This window comes from Drosophila navojoa, chromosome 2 (assembly GCF_054131105.1).
Source record: "Drosophila navojoa isolate 15081-1374.11 chromosome 2, UAZ_NAV_1.0, whole genome shotgun sequence".
Classification (NCBI taxonomy): domain Eukaryota; kingdom Metazoa; phylum Arthropoda; class Insecta; order Diptera; family Drosophilidae; genus Drosophila; species Drosophila navojoa.
This window is the reverse complement of record NC_142890.1, coordinates 608,463-628,025: the sequence shown is the minus strand read 5'-3', so window position 1 is coordinate 628,025 and position 19,563 is coordinate 608,463. Positions and strand designations below refer to the sequence as shown.

Here is a 19,563-nt window from a genome sequence, read left to right as displayed (position 1 = left end):
AAAATTCAAAACTTGTGGAGCCTTCTATTGAGCCAAATTTCTGTCGCGATTAATATAAGAAATTAAGTCAGTAACAAATCTTTATTAGGAAAAACATATGCTCGTTTCTTTTTAATAAATTACTTTTATTTTTGAGTTGAACATTTTTTATTTCACTTGTATTATGAATGTTTTATTTCTATTTTAACATAAATATTTTAAGCAAATGAAAAAAATGTATTGTAGAATAATGTGTTTGAATTTAATTAGCGTTTGGTTTATTATATTATAAATTCTAGAGATAAAAGCGCCCTTTTGACTAACAATAAAATTAACAAATTATACACATAAATTTAATACTTATCGATTATTATTTTATGTATTAAGAGAACTTATGTGAAAAGTAAAAACTATACAACAGAGTTGGAACTATTTACATGCTTTATATTAGTATCTAAAAAATCTGTATTTAAATTTGTATATATGTATATCATTTATAGATTTCTGCGTATTATTCAGAATACATTGTGTTCGTATATGACTAGCTAATGCATTATGGTTTCTTTAGTTTTGTTCTTCTCAAAATTTGACTTCGGCACATTTGGGGGGATACATGTATATGTATATATAAAGAGTTTACATATTTATTAGGATCTCATGCTTGTTATATATATATATAATATATAGGAAACGCGAAATGAGTGTTTTTAAGGGACTTGGCTTTTATTCAATTTTGGACGGACCCTAAATAAAAGTGAAGTAAAGAGTAATCTAGTCGGGCGAGCTGGACTAGCTAATACCTAAACTAGAAAATAACGGCACAATTTAAAATTTCAATAGTTTTTTGTTTAAACCTATATATCATTGTTGTGCTGCACTGAAATTTTGTTGTATGCGTATAAAAATTTCGAATAGATGCGAATTGCGTTGATTGCGATTTCGAGTAGTTGTTAAAGTTCTTTGATCTTTCAAATGGGGTTCTTGGTTTATATATAGTGTAAGAGTTAGCGCTACTTAAAATGATTTACTACGTAACTATAAGCTAATAACTAAGCTAATTTTCTATGATTAGAATCTTTGTTGGTTTTTTCTTTTTGGTGATTTGCAGCTTTATCTCGTTGGCAACGTCATGTTGAGGCAGAGATCGTGATCGCGTAAATCGCCCCAGCCGCCGTTGCCTTTGCGTAGCTTCGATTTCTTGATCAGACTCGGCACCGTCATTATCAGCGAGCGCGGGAAGAGCTGATGGGAGTTGCGTGCAATGCGCAGCACATGTTGCACCTTGGAAATCACCTGATTGGATTCGCAGTTCTTGTTCTTGTGATGAACGCCGCTGTCATAAATGATTTAAAGTTGTTAATAGTTCATACTTTCTCTCTCTTCATACATACCACTCGCCAATGTGAAAGACTCGCGGTCCCTTGACAATCATTGCGTGCAGCTTCCTCTGCATGCACTGCTGGGACACATGCTGCAGCGACCAATCCCAGTTGTAGTCATCGTAGCTGCAGAAGTGTCGAGCGCAGCGTCTAATGCTTGTCCAAGTGGTACGATTGAAGGCGAAGCCCATGTTATGCTTACTGCTGATCCACGGCATGGACTCGACCTGAGGAGAGGGAACATGTGAAAGTGAAACGGGCATTAGTGACAGTCCCAACAATTGAACTCAACTCACAGCGAACAGTGGAGCAAGTAAGATTTTGTGGGCATGCAAATTTCTATATACATACATCACAAATATATAAAGCCATCGTAAACAATATACAAATATACATTTTTATTTATGCTCCTTCTAATAGGCCCAATACACAGTGCATGGGGATCAGCATAGCCAGGCTTGCAATGCTTGCGATGAATGCAGGGTGCATGAGGCCATCTCTAATAACTGTTATTGTCATTATTGAGTAATTTTTAATTTGCATATATTTTGTAAAAACGATTAACGATATATTTAACGTTTACTACCTTGCGATAGTCTTGGACGATGCTGCGCATATCGAGCTTGGCGATGCGTACGCGGGCGCGCAACTGAGTACATGTGGGTGTATATGTTTGTATGTGTTTGTTTGTAGAATTTAACGGCATGCCACAATAGACGTAAACACACAGAGATACATTGAAAGAGAGAGAGAGAGACAAAGAGAGCCAAGCACACATACACAGAATAATAACATAAAGAGAAACCACAATAAAGTTAAGTATAAACAGAATGAAGTAGTAACAGTAACATGCATTAAGTAACATGCCAATAGAAAAGCCAAAACATAAACAAATTGTGCTCTCTACTAACTAGTATAAGCAATGATGGAATGTGCTGAATTCGCATTGAATTCTAATTTAAGTATATATATTTGTATATTAATCGGTTTTTTTATGGAAGATGGTGCTACCTTCTGATAGACGGAATACAATGACGGCAGTACATGATAATTCCAAGTTTGTGCACCATTCTTATTGCTATTATCATTGTTATTATTATTATTATTATTGGTGTTGGATGTGGCGGTGACAGTGTTCATGTGACTAGTTCTTTTATTGTTCATCATTTTATTATTCTTATTATTATTGTTATTGTTATCAACGTCTGAGGTGTCGCCCACATAGACCTTGGCGTTCTTTAATGAAGTGCTGGATGATAGCGCTGATGAGGACGCAGTTAATTGCTGTGAATTTCTATTATTATTATTGTTATTGTTGTTATTGTAATTGTTCCTATTTGATCCTAATAGACTGTTTGACGAGATCAGCGAGGAAGCATACGATTTTTTGTTAGTCTGCATCAAGTAGAGAAGAACGCAGAGAGATAAGATGATATTTAGATACGATTATGAATTGCAGGGTGTACATGTTTGTGAGTGTGTGTGCGTGTGTGTAGGAAAACTTTATAGATTAAAGTTAACATACATATGTACAACATACATATTTAGAGTAAAATGAGTTACATTGAGATGTACTTATGTATGTATGTATACAGCTATGTATGTATGCGTGTGAGTATGTATGCGAAAAATATAGTAGTAGTAGTTTAGTTATTCAAATTACTTTGCTGATTAATACATAGATCCATATATTGCTATTATATTTATCGCCACAGTATGTGTGTGTGTGAAGTACAGTGAAAGCTCTACAAACGAACAGTCTTAAGTGCCTAAGTTAGTCGAATAGCTAACTAACTACTAGGACATAAATATACAAAATGCTTGGAACATTTCTACTTCTGTGTTCGCTCCAACGAGCTTTCACTGTAACCAATTCAAATGTTTACCTATTGCTTGACATGATGTGTACATTAAATGTTTAAACAGTTTGTATTAGGTTAATAACAATTATATTGGCATAAGCGTGGGTATTTGCTTTTGGTTCTTGTTGGTTTTTCGTTCTTTTGTTAAGAAACAAAACGTAAATAAGAAATTGAAATGTTTCATATTGAAGCAGTTTTAGATTCTGTTGTTGTTGTTTTTGTAATGGTGGTTGCTGAGCGACTAAGCGACTAACGACAATTTCGTAGCCAAGACAAAGAAGCACAGAGAGATGTGAGGCATTATGATGCACTGAGTCGGCTCTCACCTTGCTGTGGTACGTATAGTAGTTGAATGTCTTTAGATAGGTGCCCAGCGAAAGGATATTGCACTGCGGGCACAAGTCTTTGGTGCGCTGCTGCATCATGGCCAGCAAGTAGAGAAAGTCCTCGGCCACATAGTGATCCTCCTCCAGGAACAAAACGAGACCTAAGCCCAAAATAGAATTCAATGAATAAGCCATTTAGTTGTCACTTGAGCCGTGGCTAACCGGTGTGAAAGCGCGTCACTTCCAGCTCGTTGAAGACTCGATTCGCCTTCCACCACCAGTGGTGCTTCGTCTGCGTGAACTTGGCCTCACGGTAATGGCCATAGAGATCGGGATATAGAGCATTGTTGCAGTTGCTGATCAGAGCTCTGGAAAGGCAACCGGCATTACGAATGGAATTCATTTGGAGTTTGCACTCGGCACTCACTGCTCCTTCTTGATGTTCCTGGGGCAGTCGTTGGGATCGACGCCGGGAAATTCGTGCGGATGCGTCTGTATGGAGTACGGATAGAAGATCTGCAGCACCTTGCAGAAATCGATTTGCTGCACCAGATCGTTGATGTCGTCGTCGTAGAAGTCGTGCGAGAAGATCAGCAAAGATTTCGAGATGTCGCGCGCCTGCGCCAGGCTCACAATCAGATGGCGCAGGTAATTGATGCGCGTGTGCACCTGGAAAGCAACATGTTGTACTGATTACTAATCACTATCGATCCTTCACCATCGATCAATCACGCACCTGCACGACAATTATCACAGAATCGTTTTGCAGCGGCCCGAATGTCTCCTCATTGAGCACCAGCTGCATTTCGTTGTATCTCACTATCTGACGCTTGATCTCAGTGTTGTTCGGCGGCCGATAGACCTCGAAGCTGATGGTTGTCGCCGCTCCATTGCCCGAGCCGCCCGACGAAGACCCACTGCTATTCAGCTGGAGACCTGTGCAAAGAATCAAGTGTAATTGAAAATGTATATGAATGATTGAGATGCGTGTTCTCCTATGCCTAATCAGTCTATCAGTCAGTTAACTATTCACACGTGGTTCATTATTAATCAAGTCGTCAATCAGTCCATCAGATAGTCAGTCATCAGTAAATAAAACACTGGCTAACTTTTATTACTTCCGCTAGCATGAATCAATCAATCAATCTATTGGCTGGTCACTCGATGCATCAATCATTCTTTTCACTTCACTTCACTTCATTTCTATTCAAGCAATTACTCAACTGTTTTACCCCTCTTCAATCACTCACCTGCAGCCGAGATGGTATGATTGCGCGTATGTGGAGTCAGATACTTGTGGAGCGTGGCAGGAACCATTGACATTATGGCATCCACGGAGTCATTGGTAACCGATTCGCTGAGCATCGCATCGCGGCTGTCCACTGTGCGGGGAGAGAATCAATTGCGATTGCGATTGCAAATGCAATTAGTAATGCTACTCACGGTAGTTAAAATTGTGATACTGCAGCAGGCCGAAGATGCACAGGGCCAAGATGAAGATGCTGCGCATGTAGAAATTGTTGCGTTTGCGCCCCATCGCCCCCGTATTGGGCAGGGGTATCAGTACACGACCTACAAACAGACCGAAACAGAGCGAGAGGGTAAATATACCGAAGCAACAACAAGAGTGATCATTCGTCTCATTTTGGGAATTACCTCTCATTTTGGACATATTCCTTAGTCAGCACCTGAATGGCTAGCAAATGCCTACTGGGCTGGCCCTTTTATAGCGCCATCTGGAAGAGAAAACATAGATTGAGAGGTAGACATTAACACGCATGTATGCGAGAGAAAACAGTGAAGCGTCGCTTGAGTGGAAAGCTAAGAAAAAGCACAATTATAATTCGAAATAGAATTGTAATATTTTTGATAATTTTCTTTCAGGGTATATGTAAATATATGTAAACTGTTGTATAATATAGTATATTAAAATATATTATATGTTATATAGTAATTAATTTAGTATAGTATATAGTATACAGTATATCCTCTACAGATCTACATAGATCATTGCAATATAGTTTAAACTTTGCTGAAATAATCCCAAAGTTTTGAATTTCTTCATTCAATTTTCACTTAAAATAAAACTGAATATAGATTTGATAGTGCACACTGTACAAGCAAGTACCAACTTATTAATTGGGCTGCTTGATAAGATATTTCCCAAAAAAAGGAAAAAACAGATACAAAATGTTTTTTTTCTTTTTCATTTTTCGGGAAATATCTTATCAAACAGCGCAAAAAAAATGACATCGAAGGAAAATTAATTTTGCTTAATATTTATCTTTCTTGTAGTTCTTTTCAATTAAACAACTTTTGACACCGTTACACGATTTTAGGAGTACGAGAGCTCTGATCGAGATTTCATTTTTATTCATGCAAATACCACACACATTTCATGGGAAGGCGAATTTATTCATTTTTGGGAATTATAGAGTTTACATCCTACACTATTGACGGCTTTATATGGATAAATCGTTCAAATCGTCGTAAATTAACGTCATAGAAACTAAACCAGGGGAACTTATAAAAGAAAGTCGTGAAGAAATCCAGTCAGTTCAGCTTGAAAGAAGTTGTCAATATATTGTTGGGCATCAGAGTGTTATAAATATGGAAATTTGACATAATTAATGCCATAATTCTATCCAACTAGAAACTGGATTTACATAAGTTTTAGTCAAACGTAAAGCTTCAATAGGATTTTGAAAAGAATGTGCCACGACTTTTTGTGATGGTATAACTAAGAATTATAGTAGACAATATATATATATATATATATATATATATATATATATATATACATAGATATACAGCTAAATACGTATAGATCGTTAGCCACTACACAGATCTCTACTACGCAAAGCTTTTATATACAAGTTTTGGAATGCATATTACGACCTTTAGCTGCATTCTGTGCATCGACTCAATAATTAAAAAACTGCAAACGTAAAATACGAATTTGCACACAAAGCCAAGTCAGGGGCTATTTAGGCAGTTATTAGAGGGAGATAAGTAGATAGAAAGAAAGAAGAGAGAGAGAGAGAGAGAGAGAGAGAGAGAGAGAGAGAGAAAGAAAGAGAGTGCTAGAAAGGGAGAGAGAAGATCGACGTCGCAGTGGCCTCCTAGCGATACGTAATCGCTGCCCAAGTAGTCATTAGGCACCTAGATTTAGCCGGCCGACCCACCCGTGCCACCCGAACCACCCGAGCCACTGGCTGGCTTGTAATGTGGGCGATCATGCGGCCTCGCGTCAATTGCCATAAAAATAGAAGCAAATTTTTGGCGACTGTCTCGTGTGACAAAAAGAAAAGTACATAAATATATATATATATAAATGACATATGTATAGAAGATGTCGTAGCGGCAGTCAAACAGATGCGAAAGGGAATGTTGATGCAGTCAATCTAGAAACCAGATGTATTCTAGAAATTTTATAAAGTGGGAAATGAAACTGATTTCGATTTATAGTGGTCATTGATAGATGCAATATAATTGATATATATTATAGTTATAGCATTATCTATATAAATCTGAGCAAGTAGCTAAATTGTTCAAGAAATTTTCCTATAACAGCTTGAAAGATATATTTTAGATCGAGCACTGAGAAATACCGAATAAGAGATTTACCCAGAATAAACTATGTGATAGCTTCTTGGTTTCTCTTGATGAAAATCAAAACTAAAATGATCCGAGCTCTAAGCCCATAGGTGCTTCAGTTTCTTTTCTAATCAATTTGAAATGGACCCAGAAACACTTGAAGGTTAATATCTGTAGCAAATGCAGTTCTTTATCAATTAGCCACGCTTGCTATGCTTTTTTATATTTTATTTAGAGTATTTCTGCGTCGAGGTATAGACCACTCATCTTACTATTGAGAATCGGAAAAGAATTGCACAAAAATTAATATCCTTTGTTGTCATTTAGTGGAGGAGTATTTCAATTTCCCGACTTCAGCTCCAATCGGAACAAAATGCTCTAAATTCATGCAGATAGAGACATGGATAATCATCTAAAGAAGTTCTCTGTTCTGAAGGATCTATACAGCTAATGATTTATCTATAACTGTACATTGTTTTCTCGGCTATATATCTAGATAGTTGCTATATCTGCCCAGTTCGTAATACCCTTATCCAAAGTTCTCGCTCCAAATGTCGCACCCCATTGGCCATATCATCTCTAGCTGTATGTAGAGCTCAATAAGTCTAGCTCATTAAATGTCATTTGCCAAACAATAAAAACCGTAATTGATTGTAGCTCGTTCTCTTGACGCCCCTTTTGGACACGCCCCCCCAAATGCCATGGCAACATTTCTACTTTTTGTTCTTCCCGCCACAGTGACGAACATTAAATTTATTTTTGGTTAATGAAATCAATCGAATTTCCATAAATAGTAAAAAAAAACACAAACAACAATGAGGGAAAAGAATTTCGTATGTTTTTCTCTACCGAGGGGCGTTGCTTGATGACGTTTGAACTGGAGCTCAGGCTAAAGTGGAAGAGAGTCTTACATTCGAACTTGGGTGTGAACTTTGGATATCGATTGAGATAGTAAGGGGAGTGCCAGAAGTATACCCTGTAATCCACATATAAACATATACGTAAGTTTATAAAAGCTAAGATTAGATATCTATTGAGGACTTGAACATTGGATGATATCAGTTAAATAGTTAATCAATTGAGGTAAACATACTTTATCTATACCAACTAAGGGTATCCTACTACTATATACCTTGCATATGTATATAGTTTTCATAAATAATGTTTATGTGTATATTTGCAGGTAATTTAATCTTTAGACATGGATTGAGGTCTGAAACGTACAGCAAAAACTTTACACCTGGTCATTACTCTGTACTTTAATAAGCAATTCACAATTGCCTTTAAGTTACACCTAATTTTAGAGTATGCAACTGTAAGATACCCCTTGAATTGGCGGTCTACTAACGACCAATAACAATAATAAATGTGTAGCCTACAATAAGGGGCAAAACAAGATGTTCTTATTGGTTTATATAATAATTCTACGATTAAACCTGCATGCATTGTATATATAATCGGGAAGTATATGAAAGTCTATATGCTTAAAAACTAACATTGTGTTGAACCAATCTCTAAATCATATTAATTCATTTAATTCATTTTAATTCTAACTGAAATATACCCGCTTTTGAGTACATTTAACCACATGGTATTTAAGTGCAATTGTACTTAACACAAACGGACACTGCGGTCAAAAGCAAGACAAGCAGACAAAGGGCGGGCGGTGGGGTAGTTGGCAGCTGGGGAAACTGTGGCAGCTTTTCATATACAGGTGAAACAGGTATGTTTGTGCTTATTTATTTACTGTTTGACTGTTACGAAATCTAAGCGACAGTCATAACATCGAAAATGCTTGTAGTTGTTGTTTTGACTTGAATAGACGAGTGCTAATAGATTGAGAATATTTGTTTGTTTGTTTATTTTTTTTTTTTGTTGGGATTTCATCTTACCTTTGACTGAATTGGCAAGTGCGCAATGTTTTCGTTTGTGGCTTCGCCTTGGCTGTTGGCGGCATCGTTGAACGTTGATCGATTTTTCAGTTGGCTTCCCAAGTCCAAGTCCAAGTCAATTCGCAGCGTAACGGCTGCTGCATTTGATTTGTTGCTGTCGTTTCGTTGTTGCTGTTGCAAATCAGAGCATTTTTGCAAGTCTCTCAATTGATTAATTACTTAAATAGGTTTTATTGCTCTTGATGATGCGCGCCTTACGGCTGAGATTCGTGCAATTTTTACGCACACACACACTCGCTCACATCTACAGATGTTGACACACACACTCACACATATGCTGACCCGCACCAGCACATCTTTGAGATCTACACGGATGAAGCTACATTTTATTAGCTGTTACGCATAGGATTAGAGCACATACGTTTTATGTAAATTATGTATTCACTTTTGCTTTCTTTTTTTTTGCATGCAGCAACAAAACTCACTCTTGCTTATCCGTCTACCGCACGCGAATGTATCTTTCGTTGCGCTCTCACGACGACTAAAAATCAAAGCGAAACAAACAGCTGTGTTGTGTTTGCGCTCCTCAACACTTAGCATTGCTAATAGGGTGACCATATCACCTGAATGTAAACGATGATTATGTGTAAGTGGTTATTAATAACATTAATAACAATGTTAAGTATATAAAGGACATTTTGAATATAAATATGTATTCATAATCATAGTATATGAGTACAGATGTGAATAAACAAATATTAATTTCCTTCGAACTGCTGCATAGCCCGCTCAATTTGTTGAGCTTTGTCGGCTTAAACTTAATTTAGATGCTTTGAAATTATTTTCAAATTGATTTAAGCTAAATTTACTTATAATATATCTTGATCAGATGACATTAAGAGTGCGAAAAGTTCTAAGCGCCGGCCGAATAAAATAATCGCACTCAAATAATATGCAGCCCTGTGGGCATATATCGCAATATCGAGCGATAAATCGATAGATACATTAGTTCACTTGGAGTTGGAATTGCAGCCTTGGTGTCGTCGTCGCTTTGCACCAAACCAACATTTTTGTTACACATATTCCAAAAATAATACGAACGCGCGTGAATCATACGCGACGTCTCGGCTGACAAAAAATCGAGTGTACATAGCATAAAATATACAAAAATATTCAGTTATTGAATATATATATATTTCTATTACCCAAATACGCATAAGCAAATAAAAAATAAAATAAATATATATACGTGTATATATATTTAATAAAGTTGTCGTCGTTGCAGTAATTCCCGTCTGTCTGCCCGCCCTGCCTACGCTGCCTTTCTGCCTCGTCTGTTTGATTGTGCTACTAAATTTGTATTTAATAGTTGTGTGAGTGTATTTAGCCAAAATGTTTAGTTTTCTGAAACGCGAGACCAAGAACCAGGAGGTGGTCGAAAATGTTATTGGCGAACTGAAAAAAATATATCGCAGCAAACTGTTGCCGCTGGAAGAGCACTATCAGTTCCACGATTTCCATTCGCCGAAACTGGAGGATCCTGATTTCGATGCTAAGCCAATGATATTACTGGTCGGCCAATATTCAACTGGCAAGACGACCTTCATCCGGTATTTATTAGAGCGCGATTTCCCCGGCATTCGTATCGGACCGGAGCCGACAACGGATCGGTTCATAGCCGTTATGTATGATGATAAGGAGGGCGTTATACCCGGCAATGCGCTCGTTGTCGATCCTAAGAAACAGTTCCGCCCGCTATCCAAGTATGGCAATGCATTTTTAAATCGCTTTCAGTGCTCCACCGTAGCATCGCCCGTCCTGAATGCCATCTCGATCGTGGACACGCCCGGCATTTTGTCTGGCGAGAAACAGCGCATCGATCGTGGCTACGATTTCACCGGCGTTCTGGAATGGTTCGCGGAGCGTGTCGATCGCATCATACTGCTCTTCGATGCACACAAATTGGATATATCCGACGAGTTCCGACGGTCGATAGAGGCGCTCAAGGGGCACGACGATAAGATTCGTATTATATTGAACAAAGCGGATATGATAGACCATCAGCAGCTGATGCGGGTCTATGGAGCACTGATGTGGTCGTTGGGCAAAGTTCTGCAGACGCCGGAGGTGGCGCGCGTCTATATAGGCAGTTTTTGGGATCAGCCGCTACGCTTCGATGCGAATCGTCGGCTGTTTGAGGATGAAGAGCAGGATCTGTTCCGCGATCTGCAATCGCTGCCCCGTAATGCGGCGCTACGCAAGCTCAACGATCTGATCAAGCGCGCGAGGTTAGCCAAGGTGCACGCGTTCATTATAGCAGAGCTGCGCAAGGACATGCCCTCGGTGTTTGGCAAAGATAGCAAAAAGAAGGATTTGATTAAGAATCTTGGTCAAGTGTACGACAGAATACAGCGTGAGCACTCCATATCGCCGGGCGATTTCCCAGACATCAAGAAGATGCAGGAGGTACTGCAACACCAGGATTTCACCAAGTTCCATTCGCTGAAACCCCATCTGCTGGACATTGTTGACAATATGTTGGCCAAGGATATAGCGCGTCTCATGGAAATGATACCCCAAGAGGAAATGACACTTGTGCAGGACCCAGTTGTCAAGGGTGAGTCCCATTCGAGTACTATAATTTATATGATATTCATATATTTAATTGCCTACAATTGTCTCTCGTTCCGGTTCGTCCAGCAATTGAAGGTATTTAATCAGCCTAACCTTTAGTCACACTTGCCGTCTGCATACAGAAGCGATACTTGAGTATCGAATCACGACCTGCATTGCACATTCACTTCCATTTTATGAATTCGCTTATAATTTTAGTTCGTGACTAATTTGTATGCGATAAGTCGCCTGATTCACTTGCTCCCAATAAGAGTAGGGATCGTTTATCGATATATGCAAAAAGGGCATGTCAAATTTGGTATTTTCAGTTTCACTGTGCAAATTCATTTAATCCTTTTTAATAATTATAGATTTTCAATTTAGTTTTTCTTTTTGTTTTGTACTTAGGCTTTCCATTCTCTCTCTGTTAATTGTTTTATTTTGCCTTAATAATGGAGTGCGCGCGCGCAAATGCTGCAAAATAAAAAAAAACGTAGCAAATCAAGTTGACCTAGTTAGCAAATAGTCATACCAAATTGTGGAAAACGAGTTTCGTTGGCTACCCCACACACACACACACGCACATAGGCATGTACATACATACATGAGTATATGTGTATCTAATGGCTATAGCAATTACAATTTAACTGTTTAGCAGCGCATGCAGGCTAAATGAAAGCTACAGGAACTGTACTTGGGCATATCCACTCGCTTTCATAGTCTAATGTCGAATATGTACATATCAATCTGTTATGTTGACGAATTGACTGATTGATGATCGATGCACAGCTTCAGTGAAAGAGCGGGAAAGTGATGCTTTCAAAAGCATGTTGAGAATTTGTTTCCTTAGAAAAGTATATTTAAACTAATTAAATGTATACATTATACGATTCCATATAGAAAATGGTCCATCTTGAAGCCGATCACATACATAAGCAGCTTCCCCTTTTCGCACTTATGTAATGTGCCAAGCATAGAGTCAGGTACATCTGAATATATACATTTATATATGTATTCATATAGTATTTGCTACGTAAACAGTGCGATAAGAGCGACTTTTGCTGATAAGCAACTGAAACTTTATGCCAGACGCACTTTTTTGGCGAAAATTCCGAAATATAGTTCAAGTAAATATTAGAAGTGAGAGCGAGAGACAGAGATAGTTAATGTTGTGCTACCATTTGCCGCGGCCTAAGTGGACTTGTTCAACTTTTCTTATATCCAGCACAACTATATGGTATTTGTGTTCTGATAAGCTTCTAGTTTGTACTTGGAAACGGGGCGTACAAGTGATGTTGCCTTTTCGGGGCGTGGTCGCGAACGCTAGCTCAAGTTGTGTATGTATATTATCAGACCTGCTCGCTTGTCGTCATGTCCGAGTGATAACAAAGTATCGAACCGCATTGTTTGCCATGATGTAAGCACTGGAAAGAAAAATGTGAAAAAATGAGAGAAATACGTCAACGCATGACTCACGGGATAATGAAAAAATAGGGGCATTGAGAGTCGAGTAGAGCGCGACTTCCAAGTGCTACAGTTCACACACACAGAAACTAGTGTATACATATATATTTATATTTTACAGTCCAGCGCATAGCTCAGAGTTGGACACAGACGCATCCAGATTCGGTGGTCAACCAACCATGACAATGGCCAACAGACTAAATGGATTCGAGTGAAAACTAAACTGTAATTGTGCTCTGACTGAATGATAGGCAATAAGATACCCAGGAATTTCTACTAGCTAAGGCCTAATGACTAGGGAGCAATCGTCCAGTGAATGCTTGCTGAAATGTGGGAGCATTGAGTAGTTGCGACTAGCTCGATTATGATATACTCCTTTTCTTGAGTTTTCCATAACCTACATTGATAAACTCTTTGCCTTTGCTACACTCTGAGAAACATCAAGTTTGAATATTTCTTCGAAAGCATGATATCAACTTACTTGTAAAACTCCTACATACATATATAAACATACCCAACATACTCTGTACCCCTTTCCAGTAAATATAGCTATTTAGTCATAATAATTACTCTTGTGATTACATCAATACTTCTTCAATCACCATTTTTCTCTAAGTGTACTTAAGCACAGCCTAGCAAATGCATTAGTTTCTATGTATAGCTTTACTATATACAGTACGCATACAAGCGATTATAATTGTCGCTTCCATGATATTCTATGTTCGACCTCTGAGTCCGAACATTGTTAGCTTTACGCCCATTTGTTTGCCCGGTTCGACTTTGCTTCGGTTCTGAGCTAAGTTCAAGGTCTTGTGCTTTGTTGGTTGTTGCTCCATTTTGCCACCTGTTCATTTTCCACCCTATGAATTGTTTATTGCGAGAAATATTAATCTTAAATGCAAGTGGCCGAAGTCAACTAACGGATATTTCTGTTTGCTATGGCTATCTCGATTTTTTGTCGCGCTGCCAAAGGCTGCTCTACTGTTAGAGCAGTAAGCAAATATTTAGATAGACAGATAAAAATCAATGCTAAATGCTATCACGATTTATAAATCTTTAGTCTTTAAGTTTCACACTTGACTACAAGAAAAGAAGAGGAAATTTAGTATAGCCGAATAGTAGAACACCTGCAGTTAAGTGTAATTGTTAAGATGTATGTATGTATTAGTGTAGTCATTAATATATATATGTATTAATGTGAGCCACATATTTCAGTCATTAACAATCAATGTGTAGAGTATTAGTTTGAACATGTATTGGTGAACTTATTATTGTGTATTATTATTATCACTATACATTACATATTGAATCATTAAATATTAATGCCTCACATGTGTAGGGTTCAAAGTTAGTGCGTGGCCCATGCTAGTGCCATTGCCCGCCCCTTGCTCAGTTAGCGCTGTTCTAATTTCCAACAACAAAGAACTCGCTTTGTTATCAAAACCAAATGAGCGCAGAATAAATAGAATATTAATAAAAATTAATTCCTTATATACATATGTTGTATGTATGTATGTATGTATGTATGCCACATGATCAGTTTTCTGCTGCGAAAAGTTGCGAGAGGAATGCTTTCAACGGCAAGTGTGACCAGCTATGCTTATACATATAATGCATACTTATGCGAAAGATCCCCGATGTACATACATATATAATATTAATGTGTGTGTGTGTGTTTGCTTCAAAAAATAATTTTAATAAACAAAATGTGACCAACTGTTTTTGTATAAAATAGCAAACTAGATGTTCACAAGTATATGAGTGTCCGTGAGTGTGTATGTGATTCAAAATAGTTATTAGCTAACAAATGAAGCATGCGGACTAATAAAACAAACACAACGATGACATAAATTGGCTGAAAGGAATACTTATAGGCGAAAAATGCACACACTTGCCTCACATTGTATAGTATAGTAGCTAAATTGCGTAACGTGAAATAACAGAATAATGATTAATGAATGAACGAGGGTAGCTTGAAAAGTGTTTGCTTTCAAATAAAGATAAAAGACAAAAATTATTCAATAATATTTAAGATTTTTCTTTTATAATATTGGGCGGTATTAAGACCAGACGAACGTCTTTTAAAATTAAATACTTTTCTAGCCATTTATTTTACCATATACATATAAATAAAATAATTGAGATTGTTCATTTGGACATTAGTTTTCATATCATTTGATATAAATAATGTATTCAAATTGTATGAATGCAATTCGTTTACCCGCTTCGTTGATCTGTCTCTGGGCCGCACAAAACGGGCACAAGCTAAGCTTAGTCTAGCCAAGCCCAATGCAATTCATTCCAATTCCGATTCCAATTCCTATCTCTCTCTATATCTAGCTGTCTCTCACCTCAAGGCAACCTGAGGCCGCGGATCAATTTATGGCGCCGACGTGTCGCGTGTGCCTTTAAGTGGCCCCATCCTATGCTCTAGAAATTTCAACTACAAATTCAAATTCAAATTGAGACAGAGAAAGAGACGCAGAGATGTAGAGAGAGCGAGGGAAAGAGAGAGACTTGCACTAAGTGCAGGATGAAAGCATTTATTTGATGATTTGCCTCGTCTGTATTTAGAGAACTATTCTATAAAGGCATTTTAAGCTCTGGCCGAGTGGCTAATCTGAAGGCCCACTTGACTGCCATTTCGCTATTTATTCACATATCATATACATACATATGTACATACATATACTATGTGTATGTGCATATAATCCAACTCAATTCGAAAGCTTTCAAATCTGATGTCATTCGATCGGCTTATAAATGCGTCATGCCTGACCAAATATTTCCCCCAATTAAATTACGTTGGGTTCGCAGTAGCCTTAAAAAAGAATCAAACCTTTACAATCGGCTCTAAATGACTGCATGATACTCGCTCGAGGCACAATGGGCAACATTAACAATATAATTTCTTGAGAAGCAGAGAGACCTTAAATTAAAACGAAATAAATTATATGGGTTCGCCCAAAGCGAAAAACTTCTGTTACGAATTGTGCCATAGAACTAAAGTGCCCTGACTCTGCAGGGTATACAAAAAATGCAGGGAACAAGTGAATGAACTTGTTTAAATTACCCCAGCAGTTGGCAGAGGGGCTGGACTGGCAACGTTTAAAGATACCCACCAAAATAATAAAAAAAAAATCAAAGAATGCGCTGATAAGTCGACATAAGAAACGAATCGGAGCTGAGCAGAGCGAAAAATCAAAGTCAAGAACACTCGAAACGTCAATTCCGATGCTAATTTCGTTTCTCTTGAATAATGTGCCGGTTCTCTCTCTCTCTCTCTCTCTCTCTCTCTCTCTCTCTGTCTTAGATATCGTTTATTTACATTTCTTGTTCGTTGATTTCCCGCTTTTCCGATATGTGTCTTTGTCATTTCGTCTCTCGCTGCATTTCCGTTGAAATTTGTTTGGTATTTTAAGCGGGCAAATGACCTTTGAATGAAATAGTTTTTCTTTCAGTGAGATTTGTGTATTGGGTGTATAGAGGCGTAATATCACGCATTGACATTATGAAGAATATGAATAGCTTTAATATACATACATACATACATATGTGTGTATGTATGCGTGTATAATAAAAAGTAGTTATAGAACATTGCAACCATCATCACAACAAAATTAAAGCAAACTTGATTTTATGCTATGCTTAGATAACTGGAAGCTATCTAGATAGTCTACAAACCTTAATAGTCTTTTTCTCCGCTAACACTTGTCACAGATCGTGCTTCAAGGCAAGCAAATTTCATTAAATTTCCACACGCTCTCGACAAGTTTATTTTAGTTTTCGTCTATTTTGTTCGCTCATCTTCTATCATAAGTACATATTTATATACATATGTATGTATATACTTATATATGTGTGTATGCGAGTGTGTATGTGTCTGTACTGTATGACAAACACATTTGCAAATATCACAATGTTTAGCAAGAAGTCGCTAAAAAGTTTCAACCCACTCTGCGAGCTGACTTGTTTCGAGCTCTTCTTCTTTTTAGTTGGCCAATTCTTTTCTTCTCTACTTTAACAATGGCACACTAATTTTGTTTTATTTAGTTGTAGATTTTTCCAACGTTCGTCAGAATGATTTGAACGCTTTGTGTCACCTTCTTGCACCAGCAACTCAGTGCCCCTCTCTCTCGCTCGCTCTAATTTCGTTTTGTAAATTTGTTTAGCAAAGGAGGAGCAGAAAGAGGAGACGTGAACTCCTTGGCACGCTGTCGCACCGGTAATTCTGACTCTCGCTCTGTCTCTGTCTTACTCTTGCTGCAATTTCGTTGCGTGCACTTGCATAGCTAGGTAGATAGAGGGAGGGCAGAAGGAGCTGATGTAAGAGAAGTCTTCTTGTGACGCTCTTGCATCAGCAACTCTGCCTAGCTCACACTCTGAATTATTTCTATGCATTTGTAATTCAGAAGAGGATGGCAAGGAGTTGATGCAATGGTAATCTCCTTGTCACTCTCTTGCACCAGCAATTCCCTCTATCCCAGTCTGTCTCACTCTCTCGTTCTAATTTCTTTTTATGCATTTGTGTCACAGAGGATGAGGAGGAATTGGAGGAGGAGAAGGAGCCCCAGGTTCTGACCCCTGGCACACAGAGTGCTCAATTTGCGGAGCGCTTCGATCGCTGGCTGCAAAATCTGCGCCAGCAGCAGCTTCGACTGTTCAGCAGCTGCACTAGTAGAGTAGGCCATATCGAGAACGACACAGAAACAGACACAGACACAGACAACGCAAAGGCAATTGAGACAATCGACCACCCCGATTCCAAACTCGATTCCCCACAGTCAGAGCCAGAGCCAGAGACCGCTATCGATGTAAGCAAGCCAATATTTGTACCTATTTCTCGTGTCGAGCTTTTTATAAGATATTTATGTATATCTATTGGTTTACAAATTTGCATATTAATTGATAACTAATTTACTTCGGTTCACCGAAAAGCAAATACTCTTGAGATGAGTAGAGAAAAAAGAAAGGAAAGATAAGATGAGTGAACATAAAGTCAATGTAACTCACTCTATTAGCAGTTGATGTTACAAATGGCATTCGGCAAGTAAATAATATTCTGGAAGGGAAGAGTGCAATTGCGGCATGCTGAGTCAAGCTCGTTTACTGTGCGCCAGGGCTGTTTATTGTTGCACTTGTTGAGGTAGGGGCGCAGACCAAGTGCGTACTTAAGTCTCTGGCATGATGGTCACGATGTGGCGGCATCTCAATTGTAGCCTAAACGAAACTGAAGGTTTTTAATTGCGCCCAATTGAACGTGTGTACGTACGTGAGTGTGTGTGAACCACTTAGATTACATGCTTAATGAATCTGCATTCGTATTGCCTGACCGGTTTCGGAGATGGAGATGAATAGATAGCAATGTTATCGATATGTAATTGATTAGATTACATGGTTAGTCAACAGAAGAAGGAGCTAAAGGCATACCACTGTTATCGATGTGAAATTTATTAGATTGCATACTCAATAATAATATAAACATCTATATTTTATAAATCTAAATAATTTTGATCGGAATATAATTTAATTGACATTCTCCTTTGGATGCAGGTGGTGCGTTCGAGGGCGTCATCGATGACAACGTCTCACCATTCGGCTACATGAAGGGCGAGGGCATCGACGCTGGATACGGAGAGCACGAGTGGATATGCAACAAGGATAAGCCACGTACAGATGCCATCTTCAACGGGCTGGGACCGGTCGATGGCAAAATCTCTGGCTCAAGTATGTATTCTAGATATCATTGACAACTGAAAGATTACTCTAACATCGGAACTTTCACTACTGCAGCTGCCAAGCAGGAGCTCATCAAATCAAAACTGCCCAACTCTGTGCTTAGCAAAATCTGGAAACTGTCGGATATTGATTGCGATGGCTTTTTGGATAGTGATGAATTTGCGCTAGCACTGCACTTAATCAATGTCAAGCTCGATGGCTGTGAGCTGCCCACTACATTGCCCGAGCATTTGGTCCCACCATCAAAGCGTTTCGCTTAATGGCGAAATCGTCCCCGAACCAAATGAGGAATATTCGCACACACGAAGTATGTTGCCTTCGTCTAACCGTTGGCAAAATATTTATGCTGCACTCGTGTTTGTTATACGTTTTTCGTTTCGCAGAAATTCTTTTTTATATGTACTTTATTTTGTCGTTATAAAAAAATGTAAGTTAAAAAAATATCAGAAAAAAGCAAACACAGCAACAACTATTTTTGGATAACAAATCAATTTTAAATTGTAAAGCGAGAAAGAATTACAAATATATATAATAACTAGCTAGTGGAATTGTAAAACAACAAATAATAATAATACAGTTCTGTATAATAAGTGCTGCCTATAACTAAATAACGTCAAATGTTGATTTAAGATTAAAGTGCATAATAATGATAATAAACACTTGTTCGATGATAATGAAAATGCATAAAGTTAGTGAAAGCACTACTACTTTT

At 38.1% G+C, this 19,563-nt stretch overlaps 2 protein-coding genes across 5 annotated transcripts; one reads left to right on the top strand and one right to left on the bottom strand.

The window, feature by feature from the left end:
- Positions 1-217: 217 nt before the first annotated feature.
- On the bottom strand, positions 218-9,600 carry Mgat2 (alpha-1,6-mannosyl-glycoprotein 2-beta-N-acetylglucosaminyltransferase). 4 transcript variants are annotated; one of them, XM_018112154.3, is made up of 11 exons: positions 9,036-9,600; positions 5,203-5,282; positions 4,990-5,118; positions 4,797-4,928; positions 4,283-4,482; positions 3,974-4,215; positions 3,769-3,914; positions 3,547-3,707; positions 2,370-2,753; positions 1,371-1,585; positions 218-1,312 (listed from the first exon to the last, which is right to left on the bottom strand). In XM_018112154.3, exons 2-11 carry the CDS (start codon positions 5,216-5,218, stop codon positions 1,090-1,092), a joined length of 1,848 nt encoding a protein of 615 aa, XP_017967643.1. In that variant the 5' UTR covers positions 5,219-5,282; positions 9,036-9,600; the 3' UTR covers positions 218-1,089. The 4 variants fall into 4 exon arrangements, with proteins under 4 accessions (XP_017967643.1, XP_017967644.1, XP_089121593.1 ...); XM_018112155.3 differs by having other exon boundaries at positions 2,370-2,642; XM_089265467.1 differs by lacking the exon at positions 2,370-2,753 and adding an exon at positions 1,945-2,007.
- Positions 9,601-10,027: 427 nt separating this feature from the next.
- On the top strand, positions 10,028-19,531 carry Past1 (putative achaete scute target 1). The gene is made up of 3 exons (XM_018113181.3): positions 10,028-11,652; positions 18,666-18,839; positions 18,906-19,531. The coding sequence occupies exons 1-3, from the start codon at positions 10,428-10,430 to the stop codon at positions 19,109-19,111; spliced, it is 1,605 nt and encodes a 534-aa protein (XP_017968670.1). The 5' UTR covers positions 10,028-10,427; the 3' UTR covers positions 19,112-19,531.
- The last annotated feature ends 32 nt before the right edge of the window (positions 19,532-19,563 follow it).

Coding starts and splice junctions, on each gene's coding strand:
- Mgat2 (XM_018112154.3), bottom strand. Junction 4,929..4,989: donor GTATCACAATTTTAACTACC/GTGAGTAGCATT, acceptor CTCCCCGCACAG/TGGACAGCCGCGATGCGATG. Junction 3,915..3,973: donor AGGAACATCAAGAAGGAGCA/GTGAGTGCCGAG, acceptor TTGCCTTTCCAG/AGCTCTGATCAGCAACTGCA.
- Past1 (XM_018113181.3), top strand. CDS start 10,428: ATGTTTAGTTTTCTGAAACGCGAGACCAAGAACCAGGAGGTGGTCGAA. Junction 11,653..18,665: donor GCAGGACCCAGTTGTCAAGG/GTGAGTCCCATT, acceptor CTTTGGATGCAG/GTGGTGCGTTCGAGGGCGTC. Junction 18,840..18,905: donor TGGCAAAATCTCTGGCTCAA/GTATGTATTCTA, acceptor TCACTACTGCAG/CTGCCAAGCAGGAGCTCATC.